The sequence below is a fragment of the Cervus elaphus genome, chromosome 3, assembly GCF_910594005.1.
Source record: "Cervus elaphus chromosome 3, mCerEla1.1, whole genome shotgun sequence".
In the NCBI taxonomy this organism is placed as follows: domain Eukaryota; kingdom Metazoa; phylum Chordata; class Mammalia; order Artiodactyla; family Cervidae; genus Cervus; species Cervus elaphus.
Genome location: NC_057817.1, coordinates 48,922,663 through 48,945,331, shown reverse-complemented (window position 1 = coordinate 48,945,331; position 22,669 = coordinate 48,922,663). Strand labels below are relative to the sequence as shown.

General features: G+C 45.3%; 1 protein-coding gene and 1 pseudogene across 2 annotated transcripts in view; both read right to left on the bottom strand.

Moving 5' to 3' along the window:
- PPM1H (protein phosphatase, Mg2+/Mn2+ dependent 1H) overlaps positions 1-22,669 on the bottom strand; it is a 294,472-nt gene that overhangs the window by 158,385 nt on the left and 113,418 nt on the right. Inside the window, exon 3 of the mRNA XM_043888274.1 lies at positions 383-727. Within this exon, the coding sequence (XP_043744209.1) occupies positions 383-727 (345 nt within the window). The remainder of the gene's footprint in view (positions 1-382; positions 728-22,669) is intronic.
- Positions 15,014-15,858, bottom strand: LOC122684284 (annotated as a pseudogene). The gene has a single exon (XR_006337963.1). The product of XR_006337963.1 is annotated as a tropomyosin alpha-3 chain-like (transcript).

Sequence of the window (22,669 nt, the reverse complement as noted above, 5' to 3'; positions counted from 1 at the left end):
GCACTTTGCTCAAAGCACTGTTTCCCCAGACACCTGGAACTCACACACAGGTGTCATACAGATGGCCTCCTTGCTCCATGAAGTGCCACGGTACCAGCTGGTAATCATGAGTGGCAGAGAGGAGCAATAAGGTATTCATTTAATAAGCCTATCACCTCAGCACAATCCCTCTTTCATCCTCTTTTACATTTTCAACAGCACAGGATGCCAGAACTCTTTAGAGAATGGAAGCCCCGCTGTGCCAGGGAGAAGTCGGAGGGGGAGCATGCAGAGGAATGGGCAGGTCAGAGACGTGCCCTTCCAGGGGGCTGGAAAGAAACAAGGATATGGTTTAAGTGACCGCCCCGGCCCCTGCTGCCCCGGAGTCCGGGGGCATACCCACCATCTCCTTGAATGCACTTTCCAGCGCCCCGATCACCAGGCACTCGTGCGGGATCTTCTTCTCGGTGAAGAAGCGCGTGGGCGGCGTGCTGGGGGAGCCCGGGGCGCCCACCCCTCCGCGGAGCGAGGCCGCGCGGGTCAGAGTCCGGCTGCTGGGGGCCGCGTGGTCCGGCTCGTCGCCCAGGCAGGCGGGCGGCAGCACGGCCGAGTTCTTCAGGATCTCCACGATGTCCTGCAGCTGCTCCGCGACGTGCTGCTGCAGCAGGCGGGACGCCACCACGGCCGCCCCCGACCCCGCGTGGCCGTCAAACAGCGACCAGTAGTGGCAGGAAACGCCCTCCGATTCCTGCGGGGAGAGGGCGACAAGGAGGCGTGAGAACCGCGGCGGCCACTGCCCCAGGCTGAGGGCGGCCCCTCGGGGCTCAGCGCACCCACCGGTGGTCGGTCTGCAAAGGAGGGCGGGGGGTGGGCCAAACAGGGCAGACACTCGGGGGTGTGTACCCAGGGGCATCACTGCTGCGCCTTATCCCCGCTCCCCCCGCCCCCCACAGGAGATAACGTGGTCCCCGCCTGTCCACCAAGGGCAAGAGCTCCAGGCCTCACCCACTCAGCTGGCGTGACAGCGACTTTAATTTGATGTGTAAGGGCTTCCCTGATGGTCCCGCGGCTAAGACTCTGCTCCCAAGGTGGCAGGTCTGAGTTTGATCCCTGGTCAGGGAACTGGATCCTTCATGTGGCAACTAAGACTTGCCACCATCAAATAAGCAAAAATAAATATTAGAAAAATTTTTTTGATGTGTAGAAGTGAGAGGTAAAACTACATACGAACAATAAGTCTTTACAGTTTAAACAACTAGTTTCTCATCTCCCTTCTACTGTAACCCCAGAGCAGGTTTGGCACGTAGTCTTTTTAACAAATGTTTTTATAATTAAGTTTATTTATATTTAATTGAAGGATAATTGCTCTACAATATTGTCCTGGTCTCTGCCAAACATCAACATGAATCAGCCATGGGTAAACCTATGTGCCCTCCCTCGTGAACCTCCCTCCCCGCCTCCCCCACCATCCCACTCCTCTAGGTTGTCACAGAGCCCTGGTTAGAGTTTGCTGCATCACAGCACATTCTCATTGGCTACCTACTTGACAGATGGTAATGTATATATTTCGATGTTACTCTCTTCCTCTCTCCATACATCCTATTCTCCCTGTCCTGTTCCCCCCTGCCCCCACACCCCGTTCCCTCCTTTGCTTCCTGGCCAGGCCCCTCTGTTCATAAGTCTGTTTTCTATGTCTGTGTCTCTTTAGAGGAAATTAGGCCCTTTCTACAGATGCTTCAGGGTAGTAGATTTGCCCCCTCCCCCCCAATAGGGCTTTTACACTCTCAGATAATTGCCCCATCTGCTTAGGTCTACATGCTCAATTTTCAGAACATGTTTTTCCCTTGAACACCCCATCTAGTCAAACCTTCACAAGATGCAGACAATTAAAATCTCCTCTTCATGTTTCCTACTTCCCTCAGTTTTCCAGCTGTCACTCAGCATCTTGGCTTCCTCTTGCTACCCTGAAGCTACATGCAGCCCATGTTCCCTCCTCTGCCGTGGATCTGGTACCTGCTGGTTGATTTCGAGACTGTTTCAAGATGAGCACTTTTAAAAACCATGTTTGAATCATATATGCCTAAGATCTTAGCTACAGGAGGAAAAAAAGGTGTTCAATTATGATGTATCTAGAGGAGTAAGATATTAAACGTGAGATTAAATAGGTACGGTACGTGTTACATCCCCTTCTGACAACTAGGATTGTCTATTCTGCAGCAATAAATGCTGAATTCCTTTTTTTAGTTGGAACCATTATATAAAGTTCTTTTGGTCTATCTTATTTTTTTTAATTGAAATATATTTGCCCTATAACATTGTATGAATTTAAGGTGTACAACTTGTTTGATACATTTATATATTGTGATATAGTTGGCATCATAGCCAATACTTAGCATCTCTATCACTTCACATAATTTTTCTTTGCGGTTAGAATAATTAAGGTCTAATCTCCTAGCATGTTTCATTATTATAATACAATATTGTTGTCTGTGTTCACTACACTTTGCATTAGAACTCTAGGACTTATTTACTATTCCTCTCTCCTATCCCCCTGCCCTCCAGTCCCTAGTAACTACCCTTTTGGGTCCATCTTAGAATGATGCTGGAAGATTCTATGTAGGAGAGTGACCTATGCCATTACTTTACTTGTGCCCTTTAAATCTTTGTTTTTACTCAGTTCTGTGCTGGATGCTTAGAGATAATTTTTGGGGGGAGGTCAACAAATATTTACTGAGCAATCTTTCTGTGACAGGCACAGAAAGTGGGGCAGTGGGGATGAAAAACTAGAAGAGATATCAATCCTAGTCTGACCTCAAGAATCCAGAGGAGAGACAGACAGTGATCAAATAATCACACAGATAAATGTAAAGTCATAATTCTGGCGAGGGTGACAAGGAGAGGTTCTTGGTGCTGTGAGACCAGCCTGCAGAAGGGCATATTGACTGTAAGACGCTTCCTGAGGACAGAAGCACCGGGCTGACAGCCACTGGAAATCCACAAGGTGAGGAGGGGAGAGGAGAGAATGCCCTGCAAGAGCAGACACAAAAGCTCTGTGGTCGAAGGTGTGTGATGAGGACGCGGAGACTGAACCATGGCCATGTGACTGAACAGGGGAGAGAGGCAGAAGAGGAAGGAGATGGCGTGAGACTGGAGAGGAAGACAGCTGGACCACTCAGCCCCTCCAGGATACACAAAGCATCCAGACCATGTGATGGCTGCAGCTTGAGAGTGACAGAAAACCACTGATTGAGGTGGGAGTTGGAAAACTGATTTCTATTTTTCAAACATCATTCAAGCTATGCCAGTTAGGACATAAAAACACTCAATTAAATCCAGGTAAGAGGAAACACTTATGAATGACGAGAAGCGCCTTAAAATGAAGGAATAACCACACTAACTCAGAGGAAAATTAAGTGCAAAAACAACGACCTAAGGACTAGAAGATCTGGATTCAGTGGCATCTTCAACACCAATCAGCTGAGAGGGAGGCAGAGCAAGGAGAGAAAGACGGTCCAGGCATTGGACCCTGGCTGGGTCACTCTGGAGCTGGACACCCTTGTTACTTAACATCTCTGTGCCATGGTTTCCTAGTAACTAAAAGGCAGGTGATAGCTACTTTACTGCGGAGAAGTACTGGGGAGATTAAATGGTAATTTACGTCAAGTAAGTAGCTAACTAACACGTCTGGAGTGAGTGAGCGTGTGTGCATGCGTGCGGGCGTGTGTGTTATCATTACCATTACAATCTGATCCTAGGTAAGTCATTTTCTGGGCTTCAGTTCTTCACCAAAATGAGGAGTGGGGGACTTCCCTAGAAGACTCTGAGGCCCCTGCTAACTCTACAAGTTCAATGTTTAAGCAGGATAGACCAGTGTGGGCTATGGAAGTGGAGGAGAGGTGGGCCTTGAAGACAGGACAAGTAGAACTTGAATGGATCGAGAGGTAATATGGCAAACAGGAGGCTCAGGTGATAGGGCTGATTCTGATAGATGCTCATCTAGGGTCTCTTCTCTTTTCCTCCTCACTACTGAGTCTGTCCGGGACAGCAACACGTCCACTAAAAAGACATCTCAGACTCCCTTGCAGCTCTGATGGTCATATGGCCTCACTTTGGCCAATGAGCTACAAGAGGAGGCATCCTGGTTAGAACTTCTAGGAAAGCTAGGGTTTTCTTGACAAAAAAGACAACTCAATGGGCCTGGTCTTTTACCCTTTATCCTTCCCCCGTTCTTCCTGCCTAAGTCACAGAAATGACATCTGGAGGTAGCATAACTGCCTCTTGCCATAAAGGCTAAAAGCTGCAGCCCAGGGTTGAGATAGATATATTTCACTCAGTCTTTTCCAGCTCTTTGCAATCCCATGGACTGTAGTCTGCCAGGCTCCTCTGTCCATGGGATTTTCCAGGCAAGAATACTGGAGTGGCTTGCCGTTTCCTACTCTAGGAGATCTTCCTGACCCAGGGATCGAACCTATGCCTCTTATGTCTCCTGCATTAGCAGGCACTTTACCACTAGCATCACCTGGAAAGCAGCCCAGGGCGGGAAGGCAGGAAGTCAGAAGGAGCCTGGGCCCTGGATGCCTGGCTGGGAAATGCCGCACAGGCCCCGGACAAGCTGTCACGTGGGTTGCAAGACATTTCAATGAGTCACTGTGAGATTCTGCCACAGGAGCTGGGCACGTAAAGAAGCAAGGGTGGGTGAATATGTAGTACCCTGGGACTTGTGGCATGCATGGTAGAACGGAGGAGCACACACAAGTAATGCACAAGCACAGAAAAGAATCTGAAGTCGGTAGAAGTGGATATCCACTTAGAATAAACCCGGAGCCCCCAGGAAATGGTTCTTAATTCAGGGCATCTGCAGAAAGAATTCAGGGAGTCCACGAATCCATCTTTATTTTCACACATCTCTAAAAACGGACACCTCCCTCTGCGATGAGTGTAAGACAAGAAAGTGTGGGCAGGATCTGTGACTTGGTCACCAACAGAAAGAGCACTGTCCTTCCACACAGCTTGAATTATCGTTTATGCTCATCGCAACTCTGCAGTGATGACCAGCCCACTGCGAGCTCCTGTTACTTGCTGCAGTAGTAAAGTACATGTTGCCATATTATGAACACATTCCTGTGACTAGGGAAAAGTGGCAAAAGGAAAGGAGCTCTTGCTCAATGCATCTAATTCCCCAAAGGGCCCAAGGCCACCTGGGTGAAACCCACTCACAGAGTCCTACATCCGATGCAATGAAACCCCAGCCAACGCCTCTGAGGAAGCTGCAGCAGGGGCAGCGTAGGGATGGGAGAGGAGCCGTGTCTGGGCACAGATCCTGCGACACCAAACGTTCTCGTGTTTCCAGAGTCATGATTTGAACCAAAGAAGATCAAGCCCCGTGAGATAACGAGCCACATGGCCAAGGAATGCCACAACATTTTAAAACAGCCACTCTGCAATTTTTCTGACAAGTAATCCAACCATTTCCTTCAACAAGGTAGAGCATTCTGCAGCTACCAAAACCACCACCAGCTGACAATATGTCTGGGGAATTTTTAAACAGTCACGAGGAGGCTTGGGGTGGGGGCCCTCTGACGTGGGGCTCAACATTTTCTTTTTGAGAACGCCTCTGCACAGCGGCGCTATAAAGACTAGGACAGCAAAATTTTAAAAGGCAATTAATAATTTTCACAGCTAAAACTTGTAACACATAATTTTCCCACAAAGAAAGTTTCTTTCCACAAAGAAAGCCTGCATGCTCGTGCATGCTAAGTTGCTTTAATCGTGTCTGACTCTTTGCAGCCCCATGGACTAGAGCCCGCCAGGCTCCTCTGTCCATGGGATTCTCCAGGCAAGAATACTGGAGTGGGTTGCCATTCCCTGCTCCAGGGGATCTTCCCGACCCAGGGATTGAACCCAAGTCTCCTGTGTCTCCTGCACTGCAGGCGGAGTCTTCATCGCTGAGCCACTGGGGAAGTCCCGGACAAAGTGCAGGTTGAATAAATCCAGCACTGGCCCAGGCAGGAGCTAAGCCGACACCCATTAAGCGGTGTCTCTGAAGGTGGGGCCCCACCATTTGCCTTTTTTAAAGCTTCCCAGGGGATGCTAACAAGCAGCCACAGTTGAGAACCCCTGCTTTAATGAAAACAGAACTGGTAAGCCATCAGGAGACCCACACTGGCAGTCCAAATCTGCCACTGGTTCACTGTACAACTTCAGATGAGTCACTTACACCTCCCTGAACAGATCAGACCAGTGGTGTCCAAACTGCGTTCCTTGGTTCTGAAGAGGTGCCTTAGGAAAGAGGAAGGTGAGTGAGTGTTGAAGCGACCAGTCGCTTCGTCTATTATACCAACCAGAGCGGAATGGTTTCATCAGTTATAAACACCAGGGTCTTGCAAAAGATTTCAGACAAAAGAATTTGACTCTTTAAAATAAAAATTTGAAAGCCTCTGAACTAGGTAGAAACAAACCCATTAAGAGATTTCAGAATATTCAGTGTCCTTTCATGGCAGGAACGTCAAGTGAGTGATAGATTAATACCACGTGGGGAGAGAACCACAAAGCAGGCTCTCCCCGCGCTCAGGTGCCAGTTCAGCTGTTACGAAGCTGAGAGACCACAAACACAGACACAGCTAGTTACAGCACCCTCTCCATCATTTAACAGGCAACACTGCAAATGCTTTACAAATATTAGCTCATGTAGCCCTACTGCAATCCTGGGATGAGGTATGGTTACCACCCTCATTTTACAGGAGGAAAATGAAGCACAGAGAGGACACCCTCTCCAGGTCACCACATATTAAGTGATGAGTCCACCCCTAAACCATCAGCCCCCACGTGAGGCTGAACACCCCCAGCCCATGCTCCACCTGGCTCTGGATGGAAAGCTTGCCCTGATGGATACTTGGCTCCGGAATTCACTTCTCCACTCTGCAACCTGAGTTTTTCTAAAACACACAATCTGATTAATGCCTTATGCCAGCCCAACAACCCGCCCTGTAGGCTGACTCCAGGCTACGAGACCCTGGTTTGCAGTCCCTGATCCAGTCTCTGATTCTCTACCTTCCATCTCTTCCTTCAAATCCCGCCCACGCAGAACTAGAGTGTTTGCAGCTCATCACAAACCACTGCTGCCCCTGCCCCAGGCTCCCCCAACCGCTTTGGTCCTCACTTTAACTGTCACCTCTTCCTGCAAGTTCCCACCGCACCCTGCACCCACCCCTGCAGCGTTCCCTATACCTGCTTGAGCAATTCTGGATTGAAGGAAAGAATATTCTGGAAAAAGGGAGCAGCTAATAAGCAATGCAGGTGAAAAGAAGTACATATATATGGTTTTATGGAGGCTCGTGTGGACAGTGGCCTGATTCACGCCAACCTTGCGGGCTAGGTTCAGGTTGGGGTGAGATTCTGCAGCCTAGCAAGGCAGACCAGGAGACGCAGTTTGCTGCCTCGGGCCATGAGGAGTGATGAGACGCCTCTGTTCCTGGGAGTACCGAGAGCCGGGCTGAGGGAGCGCTGAGCCGGGGATGTTCTGCAGGTGCCCCGCAAGAAGGAAGCATCGGAATCCAAGGGGCTCCTAGAGGTCTGTCCTAAGGCAAACAGGGCTGAGGTCAGGGAGGTATCACCGGGCCAGGAGAGGAGACTGCGTGAGACATTTCAAGGACCGACATGAGGCTGGGGTGTGCTAGAGGGTGTTTGAAGTGGGGATGAGACTTTATCAGAGAATTAAAATCTACTTTATAAAAAATTGGTGTATAATTGCTTTACAATGTCAGTGTTAGTTTCTGCTGCACAATGAAGGGGATCAGCTATGCGTGTACACACATGCCCCCTCTCTGGGACCTCCCCAGGCCCCTCGCCATCCCACTCCTCTAGGGCATCACAAAGCGCCGAGTTCAACTCTCTGTCTACACAGCAGGTTCCCACTAGCTGTCTGCTTTACACATGGCCGTGTATACAGAAGAAATGAAAACGCGAAGTCGCTCAGTCATGTCTGACTCTTTGCAACCCCATGGACTGTAGCCTACCAGGCTCCCCCGTCCATGGGATTTTCCAGGCAAGAGCACTGGAGTGGACTGCCATTTCCTTCTCCAGGGGATACAGGTCAATCCTAATCTCCCAGCTGGTCCCACCCTCCCCTTCCCCACCACATCCACATGTCTGTTCCCTATGTCTGCGTCTCTATTCCGGCCTTGCAAATAGGTTCATCTGTACCATTTTTCTAGATTCCACATAAATGCTGGAGAGGGTGTGGAGAAAAGGGAACCCTCTGGCACAGTTGGTAGAAATGTAAATTGATACAGCCACCATGGAGAATAATAAGAAGTTTCCTAAACTAAAAGGTTCCTAAAACTAAAAACAGAACTATCATAGGACCCAGCACTCCCGCTACTGGGCATAAACTCTGAGAAAACCCTAACTCAAAAAGATACAAGCACCCCGATGTTCACGGTAGCACGATTTACAATAGCCAGGACACGGAAGCAACCTAAATTCCATTGACAGAGGAATGGATAAAGAAGATGTGATACGTATATACAATGGAATATTACTCAGCCTTAAAAAGGAACAAAATTGGTTCATTTGTGATGTGGATGGACCTAGGGTCTGCCATACAGAGTACAGTAAGTCAGAAAGAGAAAAAAAAATCCCATATTAACACATGTATGTGGAATCTAAAACCTACTTTTGAAAGAAGCATGATCAATCAGGATATGCCACACATTTGTTCTGAAACAGATACAAGGACCCACTTCTCCCTTTTGCCCTCTTTACTCAAAATAATGCTGCTGGTTGCAGTCAGGTAAGAGTGCGTGGTGTGAGGCGCAGTCAGATCTGAGAACCTTGAGGAATGAACACCCCAATGTCATATCAGCACCGAGGGACTACATCGCTATCAGGGGTCTGAGCTGGGAATAAGGCGGCTGGGGGTGGGGTGGGGTGGGGTGGAGCTGTGAATCTACGGAGAGACCTGAAAAGTCCCAAGTTATATGAACACATTACTTTCAAAGCATCTCGAATCTGTGATTTCACTGCAAATACACCTGTATTCCCTCACTGCAGAGAATCTTCAATGACTCCCTGCGGCCCTTAAAATACCTTTTGGTCTCCTGGATGCTCACACCGCTCACTGGTCCTGCATGATCTAGCTGCCACTTCTCTCTGGCTCCTTGTCAGTGGTTGTGAATACTCCTGTCCATTCTCTTCTAACTCCTTGTCACCACTAGGATGATAAATGTCATGTTTTTATTCTGCCCTAAAACACTCATCTTTTGCTATCTGCTTGGAAAACTATTTATCCTTCAGCTTTCAGTGGCAGCATCTCCTTCCCATCTGGACCACCTCAGCCTCTGTACAGCCCCTATGGAAGTGTTTATCCCACTGATGTGGAATTGCCTGACGTGTCTGCATCAGCGTCCTCAGAGACTCACATGTATCTCATTCACTATGGCATTCCAGGGGGTGCCTGGCATAGAAGAGATGCTTAATAATGACTGAATATACAAAGAAAGGAAGGGAGAAAGTGGAGTTTTTCATTTGTCTTTTTTGTTTTAAAAGCAATATAGCAGCTTAAGTAATAAGAATTTTACGTAAGATACTTCATACTGATAAAACCAACAGAATAAACCTAATCTACTTCAGGATCAGAGTTGACTTATCTAACTTTCTGACCTCTCAGCTCTCTGGGGCTTGGTGTGTCCTGCAAACAAGCAACCTAGATCCAGGGCCCTTAGCATCTCAAAGGTGCTCCATGGAAAAACCAAAGGGATGGGACACTGCCTTCTCTGGCTGTACTTGATTTGCCAGGCCTTACAGCCCTTATGGGACCAGTTTTAAATATACACAAAATTCTCTTCTAAGCTCAGGTTTTTCTTTTTTTAAAAAAAGGAAAGTTTAAGAAACAAACAAAACAAACTAACCTACCAGATTCCTCTTACTGGAGAGCTGAGCTATTAAAACCCACAGACTTTCTTCAGCTCTTGTGCCCTGTTGAGAGGTATAATCCGCTATTGCCTTTTCCTCTGTACCAGGGACTAAAGGGTAAGGAACGTGCATGGGGAGTTGGAGGGCTGTGTTCTGCTCGGTTCCAGCAAAGGTACCAAAGCAGGGAAGTAAAGGGCACAGCTGCCTCCAACATCCTCAGCCCAGCCCGCCCCACGCTCCACCTGCCCATGGCCAAAGGCACCATCCACCCCTCCTGTGGTTAGAAGGAAGAATACCTCCTCAGCTGGGCATTAGCGTGGAGAATAAGATTTTGAGTTTATATGGCAAATAAACTGGGTTTCAGATTTCACATTATCTAACAGTCCAAGTGTAACTTTGTCACTGATGTCAACACACCAACACATCATGGGTATTTTAAAAGCTGGATATTTAAATATCCTCACTTCCAAATGAGTTAACACAAACATGCAAATCCTGCTTGTCATGATATGTCTTAGCACAGAAAGAAGACAGGCTTTAAGATCACACCTGGGTTCTGGAATTCACTACTGGGTGGTCTTAGGCACATTTCTCAACTTCTCTCAACTGTTTCCTTATCTAAAGAAAAGAAGAAACTAGGACTCAGAGAGTAAGGATTCACGCATTTTACACTTGTCTCGGTCCCTCCTCTCCTATGTGTCAGGCTTGAGCTGGACATTGGGATGTGGCAGGGAATAAGATTATAATGGGGGAATTCCCTGGCAGTCCAGTGGTTAAGACTCCACACTTCCACTGCAGGGGACATGGGTTCAATCCCTGGTCAGAGACCTTGCATGCCCCAAGGTGGGACCAAAATAAACTAATAAATAAGAGACAACTGTTGTTCTTATTAAAAAAGAAAAGAATATTATGGTTCCCAGGCTCTTAAAATAGCAAGGCAGAATATGAACAGATGACTATAAGCGTGTTAGAAAAGAGACATGCCTAGTGTCGCATGAGTGGATAATATGCATTAAATGTGCAGACAGTGGGTTATGGGAGAAGGGGAAAGGGTACAAGTATAAAGAGATAAAATGAGGGAGTGATAATCTGTAGCAATGGAACTGCGGTATCCTGATTGTGCTGGTGAGTCCATGAATCCACACAGATATTCAAATTCATGACTGTATACCCAAAGGAAGAAAAGTTAACTACACTGTATAATTTTTTTAAGTAATGAGTAAAATGCATAGAATCTTGTCTGGCAGATAGGAGAAACAATAAAGCTAGAAGTAACAGTACAGTAAGACCCCAACATACAAATGAGTTCTGGCTCGAGAGTGCTTTCCTTAAGTCCAATTTGTTCGTAAGTCCAACAACGTTAGCCTAGGTACCCAACTAACACAATGGGCTATGTAGTACTATACTCTGATAGGTTTATAATACTTTCACACATATAATACATAAAAAACAAACACAAAAAATAAAGAAAACATTTTAAATCTTATAGTACATTACCTTGAAAATTACAGTAGTACAGTACAACGGCTGGCATTCAGGGGCTGGCGTCGGGGGAATAGGCAGGAAGGGTTACTGACCGGAGGAGGGAGAAGAGGTGGGAGACGACAGAGCTGCAGGGTCTTCAGCAATAGGAGACGGAGGGCAAGCCGCAATTTCACTGACGTCTGATGTTGACGGAACACACGTTCGCGTCTTTGAAGGTTTGCAACTTGAAAGTTCATATGTAGGGAACTCAGTGAAATTACTTAGACTCAATGAGCAGGCAGGGAGCAATAAGGACCCCCTCATCCAGGAGACCACTCTGCACACGCCAGCAGCCCCTGCTGGTGGGATGCTTGTCCTTCATGCAATCTCTGTCATTTCCATTCTTCTTAAGTCACATCCCCCACAGGAAGTCTAGGTTCAAAGGATGTCTACTGCGTACCTACTGTGCCGGATCTCACACCACCACCATAAAACGGGCACCAGTTTCCCATTTTACCAATGATTTCAGCAGGGCACGGTCGGTCAACTGGCTCTACTGGTCAATGGTAACACCAGGACTGAACCCGTTCCAAATTACAGAATCTTATTCTTCCGAAACACACAACTTTGTGTGATTAATCTCCCTAACTCCTGTGACTCTGTAGCCTTTAACAACGCAGCGCTAGTTTACCTTGTTTGTCGCTTACTAGTCATTGCATACACGTGCCAGGCCACTGGGGGACTGCTCTAACTTCTTGGCAATGGCTTGGTGTTACTCTCCACTGGCATAAAAAAATGTCACTGGGCAATCAGCCCATCATACAAAGTTCTACACCTGGGACACCAAAGGCTTCAAGTTTCAAGTAACATGCTCTTGACATCATGAACTTCAAAATTACTAATATTCTATTTTAACAAGCATTTACCCTGTTTTTGCTTCAGACTAACATGAAATAAAATTCACTCCACTTGAAGAAAAACATTGAGCACTTTCTTAACTTGCCACACAATTAAATTTGGCAGCCATCACTCATGTCTCAAAAGAGTAACTTAGAAGTGGTTTTCCAGTTGCATTCTAAATTATTTCATTTACAAAAAAATAAAGATAGTCTTCTATGTAATCTGTAACACACACACACACATACTCACTCACCTCCTTTTTGGGAATACACCTGCAACAAGACAAAGGAATATTACAGAAGGTAAAAAATTGGGAGTTTAAAGCTCACTGTTTCTCTTTTAGAATTTCACTAAAGTAGGCCCAATGTGACATCTTCCTTCCTCTAAAGTTCTAGAAACTGCTTTTTAATCACAATGCTTATTTTCTTTTTCCTATTTTCCATGATCACATGTAAAGCCAGAACTTAATAAGTTTTACCTGGGAAGGGTCCCTTGGACCTTTCAATATGCATAAGATTATTCCAAACAGAAATGTATCCATGGAGCTTCCCTGGCGGTCCAGTGGTTAAGAATCTGCCTTGCAATGCAAGGGATGCCAGCTCCATCCCTGGTCCCATAAGATCGCACGTGACACAGAGCAACTAAGCCCAAGCACCACAGTGACTGAGCCCAAGCACCACAGTGACTGAGCACAAGTACCACAGCTACTGAGCCCAAGCACCACAGCTACTGAGCCCATGCACCTAGAGCCTGTGCTCCGCAACGAGAGAAGCCACTGCAATTAGAAGCCTGCGCACGGAAACCAACAGTAGCCCCTGCTCATGGCAACAAGAGAAAACCTGTGCAAAGCACAAGCAAAAACAAATTAAAAAAAATTAAAAAAGAAAAAATAGAAGGCTCCGTATGAGTGTGGGATGCACTTGCCCCCCTCCTTTCTTGCCAAAGAAGAGGGACTACTTATTTTCCACTGGGGAAACAGAGAGCTGACATACTCTTCTGGTCCCCACTGTTGTATGGCTTGATTTCCACCCAAGTTTCTGGCCAGGTTTCAAGGATGATAATGCAGAATTAGAGGAGGATGATGCAGAATTGGAGTATCTGTTTTAGGCATTTCATCCACAGGGCTTTCAACCACCAGTTCTTCATCTGATTGCACAGCAACGCAATAAGAGAAAGAAGAATAAATGAGCCGATGATGAAGCAGAGATGTGGGAAAATTTGAAGAACTTCGTGACAAGTCCTTCCAAGGGCCCACGTTCTACTGCTGTCCACTTGGAATCATGCCCACACAGCATAGTCTGTTTGTTCTTAACCTAGCTCTCTGACTAAATTACACAGATATTTTGTTCCCTACTGGGAAAGATCCCTTATTCTCATATATGTAAAAGAGCATGACTTCCTTCTCGGGATCTGACGATACAAAACACAAGATTCTCTTTGGTTCAAATGTTCCACTTTATGAAAGAGTGAGTGTAGGATAAGTTAAGTATGTTTGGTTTTTTTTTTTTTTTTTTTGATGGTTGGAGGGACTGGTTCTTTATTTCAAAAAGACATTTATCAATTTTCAGTATCAAAACAGTTACACTATTGGTTTTTTTTTTCTCCCAGTTGGTCTGCAAAGAGACCACACCAAAGGAGAGAACATTTTAAGCCAATTAAGCTGCAGGATGCACACCTAACAGACCTCACTGAAACCTCATCAAAAAAGGGGGATTGGGTAGGGAAAGAAACTTCAAAAGATCAGCACACTGCTAGCCCACAGACTGTAGAGAGCTCTCACAGGCAGAGGGGTGACCAGTGTGCCTCAACCCCAAAGAAGCAAAGTTCCAAAATAATATAAAATTTAAAGAGTTTTGTACATAAGCTTTTCAAGATTTCTCCAGCACTAACCGATACAAAGCACAATGAGATGGCACTTTTGGAGACAGCAGCTTCAGACCCAGAAAAGGGTGATGAGATGAATTTCATATGGCTAAATCAGTGGCAAAACATAATTTTCTTTCCTTTCAAGGAGGCAGGAGAGCAATTAAGTGGTCACTTCAACATAAAGGGCACGTGATCCATTCTGTGAGCAGTTGGGAACAGGGTAGAGCTGGGACAAGGATTTGGTCTCAGAGGTTTCACCATCTTAATTGTTTGGTCACTTCTGATGAAAAAAGAAAAAAAAAAGTTGTCCAAAGATACCGTAAAGCTGAAAACCTGAACAGCACTTTTTTTTTTTTTTTTGGCTAACTCCTCCTGGAATCATCTTTCTGGTTTGGCGGGTACTTTTTACAGAGCAATGAGGTTTCCCCAAATGGAGCCTTTCTCTGGGCTGCTAGGCTCTCAGTAAGGCAGGCCCAAACCTTTTCCCTTTCTCTCTGGAGAAGGCAATATGCATTAAGCTGAAACGTTACCTTCCAAAAGTGAGAAAGGGATTAGACTGCTGCTTCAGAACTATGGAATTATTTGGAATGTTTTTTACAAATGGTTGTTACATCAACAACAAAAAAGGTAATTACAAAATGTGTACATCACAACATGCTTTTAAAGACACTTTGCATTGTGCTCACATTCCCTTAAACGTTGTTCCCAAAGGTGCTCAGCCTCTAGCCCAACTGGAATCTCTGGGGAGAGGCAGAGACAGTTTGGTGAAAAGGACACAGGAGTAAGGGGGTGGGAGAGGTAGCGAAAGGAGAAAGCAGCCTTCCAGTGAAAGATCAGCCCTCAGTTTAAAGGTCAGCTTCGGGCAGGCTGGCCTCAGCGGAGTCGGCGTGAGAGGAGGAGCAGCGGCAGGGCGGGACTGGGGTGTTCTACATCTCATTCAGGTCAAGCAGAGTCTGGTCCAGCATCCTTTGTGTACAGAGGTGATCCTCTTTGGTGCATTTCAGTTTATCTTCCAAATCATCAATTGTCTTTTCCAGCTTGGCTACCGATCTCTCAGCAAACTCAGCACGTGTCTCTGCCTCCTTGAGTTTATCGGTAAGAATCTTTATCTCTTCCTCATATTTGTCTTCTTTTTGAGATTACTTTTCTTCAGCAGCACTCAGACACTTCAGGTTCTGGTCCATCAGTCTGATTTGCTCATCCATCTCTCGGCAACGGGACTCTGCCAGCTCGGCCCGCTCCTCTGTGCGTTCCAAGTCTCCCTCAATAATCACCAACTTACGAGCCACCTCTTCATACTTCCTGTCTGCCTCTTCTGCAATGTGCTTAGCTTCTTTGAGTTGGATTTCCTGGAGTTCCATTTTTTCTTCATCTTTTAAGGCTCGGTTTTCAATAACCTTCATACCTCTCTCGCTCTCATCAGCAGCTTTCTTAGCTTCCTCCAGCTTTTGCAGGGCAGTGGCCAGGCGCTCTTGAGCTCGGTCCAGCTCCTCTTCAACCAGCTGGATCCTACGGTTCAAGGAGGCCACCTCAGCCTCAGCCTGTTCTCGGGCCCGCCTTTCCCCCTCCACTTCCCGCTGGAGGCGCTCGGCCCTCTCCTCTGCATCATCGGCCTGCTGCTGCAGAACCTGGATCTTGCGCTTCACCGCCTCGATGGTGGTGATCCCGGCCATGGTCCCCACCCAGCTCCTGCTTGCCTTCGGGTTCCTGCCTCCTCCGCTCGGCGTTGCAGCCGCTTCTCCTGGTTTTTGTTTTTAAATGGCAATTTAGTTCTGTATGTCAAAATGCTATTAAATAAATATTAATTTCTGAGACAAGAGTAGAGACAAGAAGTAGAAAGTGACAGCTTTGGCTAAGTTGTGTTATGGTTTATTCTAGACTCAAAAATTAGCTCAGGGATGTTCTCAAATGGCTCAGAGGGTAAAGAATCTGCCTGTAATGCAGGAGACCCGGGTTCAATCCCTTGGTCCAGGAGATCTCCTGGAGAAGGGAATGGCAACCCACTCTAGTATTCTTGCCTGGAGAATTCCATGGACAGAGGAGCCTGGTGGGCTACAGTCCAGGGGGTCGCAAAGATTCAGACATGACTGGGCAACTAACACAGCATGTCAAAACACTATTAAATACATATTAGTTTCTGAGAGACAGAAGAAGTGGACAGCTAATGACAGCTTTGGCTAAGTCATGTTATGGTTTATTCTAGATGTAAAAATTAGCTCAAGAATGTTCTCAAACTACTATTTCATACATCAAAAACTTCTCCTTAAATTAGTCTACAGTAGGAACATAAGTATGTGAAATAATATTGAAATGCGACTGCAAACTCCACTGTTAGAATAACAACAGATAATATTAATTGAGCTTTACATACCAGGCACCATCCTAAGCACTTTTCATATTTTTAACTCATTTAATTCTAATAACCTTATGAGGTAGAAATTATCATCCCCAATTTGCAGATGAGGAAACTGAGGCATCACAAGATAACAACTAGTGAGTGGTAGAGCTGGGATTCAAACTCAGATACTCATGAGCGTGCAATCAGAGGCTTTTTCTATTTGTTGTGGTTTCAATCAAATAATGGTCTTCTATAATTTAGCAAGAAAAAAATGGACTATAAGGACAAAAAGATGATGAACAATTTCATTTCCATTCTGTTCTTCACCTGAGTCAGTGAGAGCTGTTACCCAGTTTCAGAGCTGATGTGGGAGACTGCTAAATAACTCTTAATTCAAGAGAGAAATCACATGGAAATGAGAAAAAGCTTAGCATCAAATTATATTGAAATTATACAGATTAACAGTGGGAGTTGTTCTTCTTTCATTTCAGACTTTTCCAAAGACTGAAAGACTTTCCTGCCACATTTCCCAGCTGCTCAGGGATACATGGCTTCCCTGGTGACTCAGTGGAAAAGAATCCCCCTGACAATGCAGGATACACAGGTTTGATCCCTGGGATGGGAAGTTCCCCTGGAGAAGGAAATGGCAACCCACTCCAGTATTCTTACCTGGGAAATCTTGTGGACCCTGGTGGGCTACAGTCCAAAGGGTCGCAAAGAGCCGGACACAATGAAGCAACAACAACGGATGAAGAAGCATCATGTGACCAGTGAGTACAGACTTGGGAGCCAGACTGCCTGGGCTGAATCCAAGCTCCACACTTTCTATCTCTGTGGCCTCGGTTTCCCCATCAGTAAAGTAAAGATAATAATACTGCAGACTTATGTGTGTATCATGAGGTTAAAGGAATTCATATTGGCAAAGCCAAAATAGGCAAAAATTAAAATTGGCAAAGCACTAAGATCAGTGTTGTGTCTGGCATATGAATGCTGAATATTGGGCTTTAAAAAAAATAAGAAGAAGAAAAGAAAATCTCACTGCTCTTGTCAATAATGTTCTTCCCATCTAAAGCTCTGGGGAAATCAGATTACAAGTGAAACAAGGAGAAATTTCCATTTTAGCACCATTTATTTTCGTTAGCCTTAAGATTCACCACAGTGGGAAAATCTATTGTGGAACCAAGTTTGAGTTGCCTTCTTGGCTCTTACATACATTTTGGTCAAACCTGATCTTCGGAGTAAACCCACACCCACTGAGAAGGGAACTGTCAAGTTATTCTAACTGACATGGTCTGAACATCCTGGTTGGAAAGTTATTCTTCTTAATCACTGGGCAAGAATTCTAATCCCTGGAACCAAGAGATAAGACTTTTGAGAGAAACCATGGCACTCCTGCTTTGGAAAAAAAAAAATCTAAGTAGATAAATGGAAAGGTTATGTTTTTCTTGACACGCTCAGAACAAAGACCTTAATTGAGAGGGAAATTTTAGAGTAATAAACCCAACGACAGAAATCAAAGGCTGCTCCTGTTGTTTTTTATAGCTGACAGTGTTGCAGGAAGCAGACTGCCACATGTGGCTGAATGCCCCAGAAACGCTGCCTCTGTGGAACCACGGGAAACCTTCACTTAATGCTTTGGGGGGTGACCGAGGGCTTCTCACAGAAAACAGATGAAAAGAACAGTAAATCTTCACTCCAGAAAGTTGAAATAGCCCTTCTCATTTCCTTTCTATCTCTCCCCATCGCCAGTTTGATCCTATTTGCCTGGAATTCCCACAGTGCTGCCCCATCCTCTGCTGAGAAAGATAATCAGCTTTCCTCTCCCCTGCTGATGAACTTGGCCATGATGTGGACATAGCCATCTCCTGTTATTGTAATTAGACACTGAACTAACAGACACTGAAGCCACATACTTTGACGTGTTTTGACTAAATTAAACAACACAAGGAGGCTCTGAAGGAAATAAGACTTAGAACGCATGTGTCCACAGGTCTCGTCTTAAGCCCCAAAAGATTGGTTCCAAAACAGGCAGTCAGATGTGAGGGGAACTGTCCTGGTTACAGCCACCATGCACTGTCTCACACCCACACATCTTACATAAGGGCAGGGGCTTCTTACCTTAACACTAAGGTTATATGATGCCCTCGAGAGTGAACTCTCCCTCCCTCCTCAGAGAAGTTATCTGCTATCTTCCTCTCCTTATCTCATTCCTAGAATGACGCAGGAGCTGAAAAACGAAAGCTCTTGGAAAAGCTGTCTTCACTGGCAGCTGGCAATCAGTACAATAAATAAAGACTTCTTAACACCTTTCAGAAAATATTGGCAAGATGGCACAGTAGAAGGACGTGCGCTCATCTTCTCCTACAAGAACATCAAAATTGCAACTAGCTGCTGAACAACCATCAACAGGAGAATGTTGGCTCCCACCAAAAAAACACACCCCACGTCTAAGGGCAAAGGAGAAGCCCCAACGAGATGGCAGGAGGGGCGAAATCATGTTTAGAATCAAACCTCAGACCCATCAGAGACGCTTACAGGCACAAACAAAAGCTTGTGCATACCAGGACCCAGGGAAAGGAGCAATGACCCCCAGAAGAGACTGAGCCAGACTTGCCTTTGAGTGTCTCCTGTGGAGGCAGGGGTCAGCAGTGGCCTGCCACGGGGACAGGGGCTCTGGCTTCAGCAGACCTGGGAGGCACAGCATGTGGCATAACCTCTTGGAGGAGGTCGCCATTAGTGCACTATAGAGCCATTGAGTAGACAGCCCACAAACTGGAGAGCAATTATACCAAAGAAGTTCTCCCAACTGTTGTAAAATTTCCAGGGCCCACAACAGATTCCCCAACCTGGGGATCCAGCAAAGGGACTGAGAATCCCCAGGGAATTTGACTTTGAAGCCCAGTGGGATTTGATTATAGACATTCCACAGGACTGGGGGAACAGACTCTTGGAGGGCACAAACAAAGCCTTGTGCACACCAGGACCCAGGAGAAAGGAGCAGTGGCCCCACAGGAGACTGACAAACTTGCCTGTGAGTATCTGGGAGTCTCTGGCAGAGGTGTGGGTCAAGAGTCAGGGGCACGGACTACAACAGTCCTGGCAGCCGCGGCATGCTGGCATAAGTCATTTTGAAAGAGGTGGCCATTACCGCCGTTACCCCCACCATAATTTGGCCTCAGGTGAGCTACACAGAGGGAACAGAGCCTCACCCATCAGCAGAAAACTTGATTAAAGATTTACTGAGCATGCCCCCCACCCCCCATCAGAACAAGACCCAGTCTCCCCCACAGTCAGTCTCTCCCATCAGGAAGCTTCCATAAGCTTCTTACCCTTCTCCATCAGAGGGCAGACAGAATGAAAACTACAGTCACAGAAAACTAACCAATCTGATCACATGGACCACAGCCTTGTCTAACTCAATGAAACTATGAGCCATGCCCTGTGGGGTCACCCAAGACAGATGAGTTACAGTGGAGAGTTCTGAAAAAACATGGTCCACTAGAGAAAGGAAAGGCAAACCACTTCAGCATTCTTGCCTTGAGAACTCCATGAACAGTATGAAAAGGCAAAAAGATAGGACACTGAAAGATGAACTCCCCAGGTCAGTAGGTGCCCAATATGCTACTCGACAAGAGCAGAGAAATAGCTCCAGAAGGAATGAAGAGGTTGAGCCAAAGTGGAAAAAATGCCCAGTTGTGGATGTGACTGGTGATGAAAGTAAAGTCTGATGCTGTAGAGAACAACATTGCATAGGAACCTGGAATGTTAGGTCCATGAATCAAGGTAAATTGAAAGTAATCAAATGGGAGATGGCAAGAGTGAGCACAGACATTTTAGGAATCAGTGAACTAAAATGGACCTGAATGAGCAAATTTAATTCAGTTGACTATTATATCTACTACTGTCAGAAAGAATCCATTAGAAGAAATGGAGTAGCCCTCATAGTCAACAAAAGAGTCCAAAATGGAGTACTTGGATGCAATCTCAAAAATGACAGAATGATCTTTGCTTGTTTCTAAGGCAAACCATTCAGTATCACAGTAATCCAAGTCTATGCCCCAATCACTAATGCTTAAGAAGCTGAAGTTGAACAGATCTATGAGGACCTACAAGACTGTCTAGAACTAACACCAAAAAAAAAAAAAAAAAAAAAAAAATGTCCTTTTCATCATAGGGGACTGGAATGCAAAAGGAGGAAGCCAAGAGATACTCGGAGTAACAGGCAAGTTTGGCCTTGGAGTACAAAATGAAGGAGGGCAAAGGATAACAAAGTTTTCCCAAGAGAATGCACTGGTCATAGCAAACACCTTCTTCCAACAACACAAGAGAAGACTACACATGGACATCACCAGATGGTCAATACCGAAATCAGATTGATTATATTCTTTGCAGCCAAAGATGGAGAAGCTCTATATAGTCAGCAAAAACAAGACTGGAAGCTGATTGTGGCTCATATCATGAACTCCTTATTGCAAAATTCAGACTTAAATTGAAGAAAATAAGGAAAACCACTAGGCCATTCAGGTATGACCTAAATCAAATCCCTTAGGATTACACTGTGGAAGTGACAAATAGATTCAAGGAATTAGATTTGATAGCCTGAAGAACTATGGATGGAGGTTTGTAACATTATACAGGAAGCAGTGATCAAAACTGTCCCCAAGAAAAAGAAATGCAAAAAGGCAAAATGGTTGTCTGAGGAGGGCTTACAAATAGCTGAGAAAAGAAGAGAAGCTAAAAGCAAAGGAGAAAAGGAAAGATATACACATTTGAATGCAGAGTTCCAAAGAATAGCAAGGAGAGATAAGAAAGCCTTCCTCATTTTTTGGTTGGGTTGTTTATTTTTCTGGAATTGAGCTGCATGAGCTGCTTGTATATTTTTGAGATTAATTCTTTGTCAGTTGCTTCATTTGCTATTATTTTATCCCAATCTAAAGACTGTCCTTTCACCTTGCTTATAGTTTCCTTCATTGTGCAAAAGCTTTTAAGTTTAATTAGGTCCCATTTGCTTATTTCTATTTTTATTTCCATTACTCTGGGAGGTGGGTCATAGAGGATCCTGGTGTGATTTATGTCAGAGAGTGTTTTGCCTATGTTTTCCTCTAGGAGTTTTATAGTTTCTCGTCTTACATTTACTTAGATCTTTAATCCATTTTGACCAGAGAACAGACATTTCTCCAAAGAAGACATACAGATGGGTAACAAACACATGAAAAGATGTTCAACATCACTAATTAACAGAGAAATGCAAATCAAAACCACAATGAGGTACCATCTCACGCTGGTCAGAATGGCTGCTATCAAAAAGTCTACAAAAAATAAATGCTGGAGAGGGTGCAGAGAAAAGGGAACCCTCTTACGCTGTTGGTGGGAATGGAAACTAGGGCAGCCACTATGGACAGCAGTGTGGAGATTCCTTAAAAAACTGGAAATAGAACTATCATATGACCCAGCAATCCCACTGCTGGGCATACACACTGTGAACCAGAATTGAAAGAGACACATGCACCCCAATGTTCATTGCAGCACTGTTTATAATAGCGAGGACATGGAATCAACCTAAATGTTCATCAGCAGACGAATGGATAAGAAAACTGTGGTACATATACATGATGGAATATTACTCAGCTATTAAAAAGAACACATTTGAATCAGTTCTAATGAGGTGGATGAAACTGGAGCCTATTATACAGAGTGAATTAAGTCAGAAAGAAAAACACCAATACAGTATGTTAATGCATATATATGGAATTTAGAAAAATGGTAACGATGAACCTATATGCGTGACAGCAAAAGAGACACAGATATAAAGAACAGACTTTTGGACTCTGTGGGAGAAGGGGAGGGTGGGATGATTTGAGAGAACAGCATTGAAACATGTATATTACCATATGTGAAACAGATCACCAGTTCAAATTCAATGCGTGAGATAGGGAGCTTGAGGCTGATGCACTGGGACGACCCTGAGGGATGGGATGGGGTGGGAGGTGGGTGGGAGGTTCAGGATGGGGGACGCGTATATACCCATGGCTGATTCATGTCAATGTATGGCAAAAACCACTACAATACTGTAAAGTAATTAGCCTCCAAGTAAATAAATTTAAAAAAAAAAGAAAGAAAGCCTTCCTCAGTGATCAATGCAAAGAAATAGATGAAAACAATAGAATGGGAAGGACTAGAGATCTCTTCAAGAAAATTAGAGATACCAAG